The sequence below is a fragment of the Alligator sinensis genome, unplaced genomic scaffold (assembly GCF_000455745.1).
Source record: "Alligator sinensis unplaced genomic scaffold, ASM45574v1 scaffold353_1, whole genome shotgun sequence".
In the NCBI taxonomy this organism is placed as follows: Eukaryota; Metazoa; Chordata; order Crocodylia; family Alligatoridae; genus Alligator; species Alligator sinensis.
In genome coordinates this window covers 1,855,948-1,867,405 of record NW_005842075.1, presented here as the reverse complement: position 1 = coordinate 1,867,405, position 11,458 = coordinate 1,855,948, and the positions used below count along the sequence as shown (strand labels likewise).

The 11,458-nt window shown below is 41.7% G+C and overlaps 1 protein-coding gene across 4 annotated transcripts in view; it reads right to left on the bottom strand.

Moving 5' to 3' along the window:
• Positions 1–10,795, bottom strand: part of TRMT10A (tRNA methyltransferase 10A) — a 24,008-nt gene extending 13,213 nt beyond the window's left edge. The window contains exons 1-6 of one of the 4 annotated variants that reach the window (XM_006023679.3): positions 10,666–10,795; positions 7,203–7,505; positions 4,985–5,147; positions 3,379–3,450; positions 2,833–2,907; positions 1,507–1,656 (exon numbers count right to left, since the gene is read on the bottom strand). In XM_006023679.3, coding sequence (XP_006023741.1) covers positions 1,507–1,656; positions 2,833–2,907; positions 3,379–3,450; positions 4,985–5,147; positions 7,203–7,417 — 675 coding nt within the window. In that variant the 5' untranslated portion in view covers positions 7,418–7,505; positions 10,666–10,795. Of the gene's footprint in view, positions 1–1,506; positions 1,657–2,832; positions 2,908–3,378; positions 3,451–4,984; positions 5,148–7,202; positions 7,506–8,661; positions 8,725–9,015; positions 9,087–9,112; positions 9,259–10,665 lie in introns of those variants that run through there. The other 3 variants (XM_006023678.3, XM_006023680.3, XM_014519999.2) reach the window with 3 other exon arrangements.
• Positions 10,796–11,458: the final 663 nt, after the last annotated feature.

Sequence of the window (11,458 nt, the reverse complement as noted above, 5' to 3'; positions counted from 1 at the left end):
GGGCTGGGCTTGGAACAGGCAGCAGCAGTGCTGGGAGGGGGCTACAGAGGTGGCTGCAGCCACCCCAAATTTCACCATAGCCCTGCTCCCAGAACTGCCACCGCCCACCTGGCACACCCTGGCTCTTCCAGGTGCATGGGTTGAGCCAGGGCTGTGCCAGGCAGGTAGTGGTGCTGGGAGTGAGACTATGGTGAAATCTGGGGTGGCTGCAGCCCACCCCCCAGTGCCACTGTCCGCCCTGAGCCTAGCCCCCGCTGAAAAGAGCCTGGCACAACTCCGGCTCCAGCCTGCCCACCTCGCGTAGATCTGGGGTGCACATGGCCCCTTCCCTCCCTGTGCCCTCCTAGGGTGTGCACAGTGACAGGAGCTTCCCCCGCCTCCCCCAGCCCCCACAATATCTCCAACTCTGTCCCGTGCCTGCCCCACCCCTTAAATGATTAAAAAAATAATTTAAACCTCTCATGCTTTAATGTTTTCTGGAAAAACTGAAAATTGATAAAGCATGACACAGGTAGTTGAAGCCCCAGTTTAGTTCTCTCAGTCTTTGGCAGTGATTGCTAGACTGTGAAAAATGATGCAAGGCAGAATTATTCATTTTTTAATGTCACGTATACAATTATTACATAGCTCAAAGGAAATAGCTTGGGTCAGTACTTTATCCAAAGGAAAGCATTCTTAAGAGTTCTCTAACCTTTACGTGGCATTCCCAGTGACATACCAGTTCCACACAGTGTGACTCCATGTCCAGGTGTGGAACTAGAATCCAAACGCAAGTGTGCTCCTTAACTAAGTCACACTAACAAGCGAAGTTATTTAAAACAGTACAGCCAAGATCCAAGTGCTGTTCTGTGCCTGTATTAGGACATACAACTGTGAAAATCTATGTACAGGCATGTATATAACTGCATACACAGGAGATCCAAGACAGCTATTAAAAAACCTGGCCCTCAGCAATATAGAAATGGATTTTAAAATATAAGTATGGTAATAAGCAGGATAAAATTGAAGAATGCCTACACACATGGTCTGATGCATTCTGATTAGAAAAGAATTCTAATTGGAATGCTCCAGCCTGCTGCAGCGTCTCATGTATTCAGCATCCCACATTTCAAAATGGCAGTGGTGGCATTTTAACTAAAGCTTGTCAAATAAGCTTTAGTTAAAGCATCCCTGCCACCATTCTGAAATGCAGGATGCTGAATACAAAAGTCACTGAAGGTGTTTTAATTAGAGCAGCTCCTGAAAGCTGCTCTAATTAACCCCCATCCCTCCACCACGTGTACAGGCACCCAGAACATCTTTAAAAAAACAAACAACACAAAACATCAATGAGTTCTTGGTTTCTGTGGTCTGTGGTATCTATAATCATTTAAGCCAATGTTGTGATTTACTGCACAAAAACTGGATAATGAAGTATTTCTGTATTTGCTAGTTTGCAGATGTACAACAATATTGTATGCAATACTATAAATAAATAAAGAAGATACGGACATAGAAAACATCTACCTTGTGGTGATTGTGATCCACTAGGCCTCCAATCACGTAGGCTTTGGTTTCATCCAGTTCATTCAGTATATTAGGCGAATCTGAAGTCAGATACATCAAGTCTTCTTTCTTCATCAGTTCACTATAGTGCTCCGATCTAATGTGGATATCCTTTAAGACAAACAGAAGTTCCAAGTTGCACCCAACTGAACACCATACAGGCTTTTCGTATAGCCAAGCATTAGATATAGCCAAAAAAATGTATAGATGCAAGCTGTCAGTTATTGAACTAGCAAGATGGCACTGGTGTAGTATCAGTGGAATAGTGTACTAGCCAATCCACAGAGTGTTTTTCCCCCTCACATCCCTGTTTACACTGCACTATACCACTAAAGCTTAGTATTTACCAAGTAACCATCCCACCATTACTGGCCCAGCTTTCAAACAGTAGCTTGCAAATAGGTGCCAGTTAGTTTTCTGGCACCCAAATAAAATTACTAGAGGCAAGCTTGATCTCTCATGATTCTCCATGGAAACTTACATAAGCCCCTGAAGACCAGCATCTTTCCCAAATTTTTATTTTCATAAATGGAAGCTAGAATAAAGTGTTCAGCTCTTGTTCCTTGCTTGGCAGGACAGGTTTTGGCTGTAGCTACAAAAAACCAGTCATAAGACCTTGCTGCTCTATAACAATTTACAAACAGAAGCTTCTGTCTGGGTTGCCAGGGTATTGGGATGTTTACCACATGAATATTGGTTTAGTTTAAGAGGACTGTAAGGGAAAACAAGCAGGAAGGATAAAAAATGGCTTAAGATAACCAACTTTTCCACAAACACTTGAGATACCAGGGATATCAGGGATTTTAAATGGTGTCTCTTGCAAAAATAGTAAGCTTTTGGTGGATCCATTAAGGGTCAGCATCTGTCTGAAGGTTTCTGAAAAAAAGGCTTATCAAAGCTACCATTCAGTGGATGGTAAGCTTTGGTAAAGCTGATGCAGTTTTATCCTCTCCCTTTAACTACTTTACTTCTTTCTACTACAGAAGTAACACTTCTGCTTTAAAAAAAAAAAAGGTTGTCACTATAGACCACTGGTCAGAACCGAGGTGCATCTTAAGTCAATAAACGCCTACCCTTAAATAGCTAGTTCAAGCTACAGCTTAGTCTATTACTTTTATGAAGCAAAATTCATTCAAAATAATTAAAACCCATGAAGACTTAAGTTATTATTATTTCTAACACCACCTCTGATATACAAATAAACACTTGGAAAAAAACACAAGTAACCCAACCCACCTTAAAATAAAAGATAATACAGTAAATACCAACTTATCGAGCTGTTATTACCTTCCAGTTGACCCATCCTTTGTCATTTTCATTCATATTGTTTTTCAGCTGACCACCGTGGCTGGTCAAGTAAAACTTGGAAGAAAATAAAAGAAAAATAGTGCATAAAATCCAAATTCCATATGCTGCCATGTTTCCCTAAAAAAGTCTCCCCTTCTGAAGGGTTACATCAAACCCTTACTGATGTTAGTAAGACCATTTTTTGAATGAGCAGTTGAAGGTACAAGGGCAAAAGCTTTTATTTTTGTTTTGTCCTTGCATTGCAGATAGAAAACTAAGCACGAGTAAGTTGCTTAGAAAGGTATACAAGCATCTGGCAGTCTTTACAGTAAAAAAAAAAAAAAAAAAAAAAAAAAAAATCACATGCACCTTCATGTATCTAGTCATGTTTACTGTGCTTATTACCAGGAGGATTATTTCTGTAGTAAATACAAATATGAAAAAGACAGCGTTCTAAGTCAATTGTTCACCTGTTGGGGCAAGGGTTGCCTCTCTTGCATGTTCACAGCACAGGAAGTGCTTACATACACTGCGTGTTGTACATACCTGTACAGGATGCAAAGCTTTGCGGTTTTCTGCATAACATCTCTGAATTTGCTTGTGAAGCTTCTTGACATCCTGCAGATAACACAATTATACAGTCCCCCTCAGATAGATCACCACAAAATACTTTACAAGAGTCAGTCAGAGGCTAGAGAGAGAAAAAGGAAGCTTTTAAGTGGCAAAACAGGTTCTTGGTTGGGAGAAAAATCGGAATCTTAGAAAGGAAGAAAAAGAAATAGAAAAAGAAAAAAAGTAAAAAGTTGCTATGAGCAAATCACACAGAAATATCTGTGGCTTCTTAAGATTACATTCTTTAGTCAGCTTTGCTTCATGTTGTTCTAAATCAACATGTGATTAAATGTAAAACTCAACGTATTCCCAGGAACAGAACATCTCTCTACCACGCATGTTTTAACTGTAACCATTCTTTCACCCACAAAAAGCTGACATACTTCTACATTACGTTTTTAGGACAACCTGACACATCCAAAAAAAGAATTTGAAAAATTTATTTTCACTTCTCCATCACTCCCCCATGAAAACCTAGTTTGTATTTAGCGTGACTCTAGAAATCATTATTTTGTTAGCCAATAACACATTCCATTTAGGACTTTAGAGTGTTAAACCAGCAGTTTCAGTTTTGTCCAGGAACTTACTACGTAACTAGTGCCACTGACTATTAACACCGCGCTCTATTTGACACAACAAGCTGCCAGATGCATTCTGCACTGACTCCAATTCAAGAGACCTTGCTGTATAGCTGCACATAAAGAACGTCACAGCTGGCTAGTCCTGAGGGCCTAAAAATGAGAGCTTTTATAGAAAAACTTAAATCAGAAAGAAAAGGTACTATCTACAAGTAGACAGAGAAAAACTTGCACATTTAGCTCTAGTTGTAGTGAATTAAGTACTGGACCTATGTCTAATACATCTTTAGTTTGTGAGTCTGGCTCACTTAGGAAGACACAGTCCCTTGACCTTCTGATTACTGACCATCCTTTTCCCAATCCACCTTATTCCAGTCATTTCTGGGTTGACCAGAAATCATCTTGATTTTAGCTATCCTCACATTCATAAAAAAAAAAAAAAAAAATATATCAGTTTATTTGTTCCACTTCACCAGCTACCTCTGAAATAGCTGAAACAGACATGAGTATCATCATGGCTGACTATATTGCAACCCATGGGCACCTGTGAACTCTGCCAGGGGCAGCAAGAACTCCTTGAGCAGGAGGCCTAACAAAATGAGCCTTTGCAGTACTTGCAGAATGAGCTCCCAGAGAACATGAATGGCCTGGAATTTAATGGTTGACATGATGTACAAATTACATAAAACAGAAGTAGTTTGTGTTCTCAGATGCAGTCAATTTACAAGATCATGTCTCCACAAATGTAGCTGCATTTCTGGCAAGTTTGGACAGAAGCATCTTTTGAAGCCTCAACATTTATGCAGCTAACATACATGCTAATGTATGAATTCATGTTGTATAGCAAACATTATTCCTGGGCAGAAAAAAATTGAAAGAACTGTCCCCACTCTCAGATCATGCCAACAGTAGTACCAGAAAATGCCTAAGATTTTTGCTTTCAATAGCAAAATTTAGTTTACCTTTAATACCATTAGACTGTCAAAACTGCAGTCTACAATGAGGCGAAGGTTACTAGGAACAATATCTCGACGCATACGCTTTCTGTCACTCCCTTCATTGTTAGATTCCGGTTGAGACTGACGTTTTAGTTTTCTTTTCTGGCGCTTTTCTTTTCGCTTCTGCCTAAAAAAAAGAAGTAAAAAAATAGTCAGCTGTTCTATATGCTACAACTCCTGGGAGATAAAAATATACTTGAAAAAGTTAAGGAAGAACATGGAACTGCCCCACTGTCCTGTCTAGTAGGGTAGCCCACCATAATGCTTAGCAAAGGGGACAGCTCAAAAGCAACTTGAAGTAGACCCCTCATCTTTCTTTGTAAAGTCATAGGTATATTTATAGCACTAAGTTGTTTGGGTTAGAGTCTACTAACTCAACAGAAAGAAGCTCTTCCATTTCAAAGGGATCAGGATCAGGTCATATATGCAAAAAGGAGTTAGAATACCAGAGCTGATAGAAATCACTCGTTTTCAAATTGTTTTTCTCTCTCTTTAAAATATGCCTGTTTAAACTAAAATCAGAAATGTTAGCAGCTAAACTTATTATAGTCTTTAAAAACATTTAAAGAAAAAATAAACATGCTAAATCAATAAGTCTTACAGGGTGCATGTCTTTCTATATCAGAAAAGAATGAGAAGAAATAACTAATTTTGAGGTCAAGTTTTATACAATAGATCCTGTAATGTATGGAGGGTTTGATGTGATGGGAGTTCTGCTACTGGGTGCAAGAGCCAGGCAAAGACACCACAGGCAGGTGACACCATCACAAATTTCATCAAGATCATCCACAGGGCACATCCAGAAGTCTGTGATTTGATGCAAATTATGAGCAAAAAGCAAATTATCTAGTAAATATGAAAAATATAATTAATCATTTTCTTATGTTTTGAAAATGCAACATGAATATGAATCTGAAAATATTAAACTACAGCAATTTTTAAATAAATCTATGTCACAGATAACAAAAAGTTGTATAGTCAAAGCGGCTTAAGACATCCACAGTTAAGGCAGCAAGCTCTTTAACTCAAGAAAATGGTGCAAACCACTTGCTATCTTACCCTGACTAAATATTGAAGGTGCTGCCTAAGCCATGTTAAAGTGTGGCAGCTCATCAGTGCAGACACAGCATGTGCTTCCCTTACAGAGCAATAACTGGGTCAGTTACAACATTGACAGGCTCAGCTAATCATTCAGCTGTTAATCACTTTCACGCTTGTTAACAGCAGTCTTGAAAGGGAGAGCTTCTGGTCCGTGTCATGGCTGCTATTAGCATGAAACTAACATCAGCCACAAACGTGACAAGCTGTTGTTATTTTCAGCACTTATTCCAGCCATGTCTGCTGCTGCAGCCATATAGCCAACATTGCAGCACAGCGCTCACAGGCCATAAGGTTTTAAACCCCTGTATGAATAACCAAGCAGAGAGCTGTTTGTCAAATAGACCTGCTATAACTGGCTCAGACTGTACCAAATATAGTTTAAAAGGTCTGGTTTGTAACTGCTACAGCATGTAAGTTTACTACACCAACCAACAAGGACACATCTTTCACTAACACTTAAGAAGCTCATTCCAAACAGCTGCTGTCTGGGGAAATTATTCTTTGGTGTACAGCCAACATTTGGAGAAATCAAAAGCAGCCCTATTCTTCAATCCCTTTCTCTACAGAACATTGTAGAAACAGTGTGAAAACTTACCACCACCACTATGGTCTTATTTTGAAAGACCATGAGCCACCCAGCAGCATTGTTCTGTATTGTCAGAGAGGAAATCTGCCACTTATGTTTGGTTTTCATCGATTAGTCAAGCAGGGCTAACAGCCAGCACATGCATTGCTAGTTCATACAGAAGTAACGATGAACATTACTTCTCCAAGGCAACTATTTTGGCCAATTAGGGAAAAGATTAGCAGGTTCTGAAAGGCACCCCTCTTGGCTTTCATGGCAAGTTGAGTAACAGTTGCAGCACTACAGGCCTATTGGGAGTGAGGAAGATGCTCATCAAAAGTTCCTTGGTCCTCAGATAGGACAGCTGAGGACTTATCCCATGCTTTGTTTGTTCAAACACTGACTTAAAGTCTGGGTTTTTTTTTGCTGTACACAGCATTTATGCACAAGTTCTGCTTCCCATACCTAGTTATTTTTGGAATTCACCATGTAGAAGAGTCACAGTTTGAACCATACCTACGCATGTCTCTCTGTTCTTCCCACTGTTTCTGTTTCAATAGCTTCTTCCTTTGTCTCTTCGACATAGTTTCAACACACTCTGCCTTGTCTGGTCCTGAGTCCTCTCTTTCAATTTGCTTATCATCTGAGTTCACCTTTTCCCCTGTGTCAGGAACTGTGGACTCCAGATCCTCTGTTGGCCCTTCCACATTTTCTGTTGGTATTTCTGACATTTTTTTCTAATGGTTTTTCTGAATCTTTTCTTAAGAATCAGGATCAGCAGAGTAGGTGTTTCATGAAAAGTCTCTCTCAAGGCTGCCACTAAGAAAAAAAGAATGCTGAATGTAACAGAAATACTCTGAGAAGCTTACTACAAATTAGTAGCATTTTAAACCTATTATAAATGCAAATTGAAACAAAAACTTTAGACAGATTTTTACTCAGTGCCTTGGCAAGAAAACAATTAAACACAAAATATAGTAGGCATCATTACTGCAGCATTCAGTATACTCCTAAAAACTTCACTGATGCCATCTGGAGCTAACCAATGGCGTATTTTAAACTGGGGGGGGGGGAGGGAGCTCAAACTGAGTTATGACTCAGCTTATAGTAATTTTGTAGGTATCTAGATCAGTTGAATATTATCCCTATGTCCATGTGGGGGACATAAGAAACTAGGGGAGGATTAAAATTGCAAAGAGGTGGCTCATGTAGTTCAGGGATTTTTTGAACAGAGTTCTCTGCTGTTTAAACATCGGCTATTTAATAGAGATCTCGCAAAACCAACATTTGCAATAAACCAAGAGTTTGGACCCTTCATGTTAAAAATAGAGGAGAGAGTGCTGCCTCTAGCTACTTTTCCAAAGGCTCCGAGTCACTTTTGGGGTGGGGGCACAGCATTCAATTCCGCTGACTTATTTTTACTTCCTCCCTCCTCTACTGATTTCTAAACAAATATTCCATTCTTCCTCTTACTCCCTTCTCTGCTGCTGCACAGAAAGAGGACTACACTGGCATGAGGAAAAAGATGCCACTGTTGCTATGCAAGCAAAGTGCCAGCAAGTGCAACAAGAAAACACTGAAACACAGAAGTTAGTGCTTTGATCAACCTTCTAATTACAGTAACTTTAAATGTCACTGATAACAGTGAAAAGTCATCTGTTGGCCTCAAGCAGGTGGTGTCCCTTTAGGGACAATCTTTCTACCTTCCCACTTTTAACCTGTTAAAACACAACCTGTATGGGAGCGTTCAGGATACGAGGGGCCAGGGTGGACTGGGCAAGGCAGGGAGGAAAAACCTGTCCATCCCATCACAAAGCACCCCAGCTGCAGAGCTGCCCTGGATGCGAGGGCGATGGCTCCTTTGCTCTTTCAGGAGAACTAGGGCTGGGGCAGCTCCTTGACACCGGGACGGTCTATGCATGTGCCTATCAGCATGTACCAAATTCAAATATGAAATAGGAATCTTCATTTCTACCTAGGGAACTTTTCCAATCTCTGCTCTCTCCTCTTCCTGATGAAGGGCAAGTACGCCCAAAAGCTTGCAAATAAAGAAAGGAATTTGTTTGCAACCATCTAGCTGGTTTAATAGAACATATCACCTCTTCCACGAGTTTTGATTCCCAAGTTCAAAGCCACGTGCACCTCTTGGGGCGGGGCGGGGAAGGGAGGAGCCCCCAGCCAGCGCTGCGTTTCCGCAGCAGCACTCGGACAAACCCCGAGGGCCGCCATTCCGCCAGGCACCGGCACTAGCGAGCCGCACGGGTCCCGCCCCTGCCGGACCCCCGCGGCCAGGCCCGAGAGACCCTTTATGGCGCGGCCTGTTACATACATCGCGTGACCCATTGGAGACCCCGCTACACTGCACTGCACTGCGCCCCCGGACCCGGCTGCCCGTGCGCAACCCGACCCCTCCCTCACTCACTCACCAGAGCGTGGCCCCACCAAGACTCCAAGTCCCGGCGGCGACACGGCCTGCTATCGTCATCGCTTTGCGCCGTCAGCGCTCGCAGGCTACAACCCCGGCGCATGCGCAGATGTGTTGCTCGGTTGCTCCACGCGCGGGGGTGGGGCCGGCAACGAGCTCCAGAGCCAAAGAGGCGGCTGCCGCTGCCCCCAGAAGGGAAGGCTGCGGGTGGCGGCTACAGCGCCGCCTGCAGGTGGGTAGGGCCTTCATTTTAATATAGGGATACTGGTTTTCTCCGACTTAGCCCCCCCCTTTCGGTTAAAAAAAGTAACCCCAAATCCACATTTTTCTACGTTTAAAATGAAACATCACTATATATCTCACTAATACACACACACGCACATATTAATTAGTGTTGTTTCATTTAAATCACAGAAAAATGTAGATTTGGGGTTACTTTTTTTTTACTGAAAATTGGGGATTTTTTAAAATCCAGTTGGTCCCTCTCACACACGTTATATTTGCTGTAGGCAAAGGGAAGGGAAAACACAAAAATCCCCCCTTTTAGGGGTAGAAGAAACCGTGTTTTAATTCTTACACAGCCCTTGGAAGAGACAGGTGACTTGCTGCTCCTTCAGGTGACACCCGTGCTGGGGAAGTTACGTTGATTAACAGGATTTAAAACCCTGCTTCATATCCAGTGCAGCCAAAGTCTTGGACCTCTTGCCTAACTGCAGTGGGGGGTCACTCGCTCAGATTATTCACCCGGCATTGGGGTATATTTTGTGCCAGGCTTTCAATCGCATAGAAAAACAGTTCCCAAGAAATTAGACCTCCCAACTGCTGTTGGGTGATCTAATTACAATGTTTTGGGGAACCCAGGGTTTAGAGTTTAATTAGAGCAGTGGTTCTCCACCTTTCGGGGCTCAAGGCACCACCCGTTCCCAACATCAGCGAATTGAGTGGCACCCCATTTCAGAAACTACTTCATATATTCTCATGCTTACCTCCTTGCAGAGGTGCCAGGCAGTGGGGATAAGGGATCAGCCAGGCAGGGACAAGCCTGAGCTTGCATCTATCTACTTACTTCCTCACACCTCGTGGCACCCTTCAAAAGATCTCACAGCAATACAGGGTGTCATGGACCCTGGTTGGGAATCAGTGAACTGGAAGATCTGAAAGGCTAGTTCTGTCTTTTGTCGATCAACACTCACACGTCTTTTTTGCAATGTGATTCTAGTCTAAGGAAATTGGAGGTTCTGTATTTCTTGTCTCACCCCGAGCTTGACCAGCTTGGAGTTAAAAAAAAAAAAAATTGTGACCACTGCTAACCTACTTAGGGATCTGAAAGTCAAACTATTGTTTCTGATTTGTGTAGCATCATTACTAATAAACATGGGACAAGCCAAATGCTATTTTCAGCTATAATTTTGCAGCTCTCTTGTCTTCACTGGAACTGTAGTTAAGGGCAGATAGGATGCTGTTCATGGACTTTAGATCATCAAGAGACAAAACTGGCATTTCAGGAGTACGGCTTAAATGAACGGCTCCACTGAAGCCAACAGGACTACTCACCATCCACAGGGTAGGGCAAGCAGGGCACTAGTCCTGATTGCTGATGTAGAGGAGGTGCCAGCAGCACCCCACAGTGTTTGGCACCTCCCTCAGCTCTCTAGGGCACCAAAATTGCTGGTTGCACCTCTGCTCACATGCATTAGGATCTAAATTAAGCGTCCTGTGAGAATAGGCAAGAAGAAATAGCATTCAGCTCACTCTCTTCTAGCTTCATTGGCTCCATAGGATTAAGAAGAGTGAAAGTAAGAAAACCTTATATTTATCCATGGGTTTTAGTGGCATGGCTGAGTGCATACACAGGGCAAGAGGTATTTTTACATGGTCACATTCTTCAGAGTATCCCACGGTTCAAAATATCTGTGCCATTTTGCCCTTTAAATTGTTACAGTATTCACATTTAACTTATACAAATTACATTATCAATTCATCCTTAAGTCTAAAGCACGATTACTCAATTGGCTTTTTCTTCACTGAAGTGAAGATAAAGATATTTGCCTAGCTACGTTAAAGAGACATATAAAGTCAGCAAACACATCAGTATGTGTTACCATAATATCTTTTTCATGTACATTAATGCTTGTCTCAAGTTTCAGTGGTTCCAGATATACACAGCCTTCCAGCCCTAGTGTTGGTTTCAGATTTGCTTCTGCTATATTAAAGTCACAAAACTGTATAGTGTTTCCATAGCAAGACACTGACCTTTAACTGATGTTAAATATGTAATACATTAAATATTTGATTTCCTCAGAGATCCATATATTCTGCAAAAATCTGGATTTACATTTGCTTATGC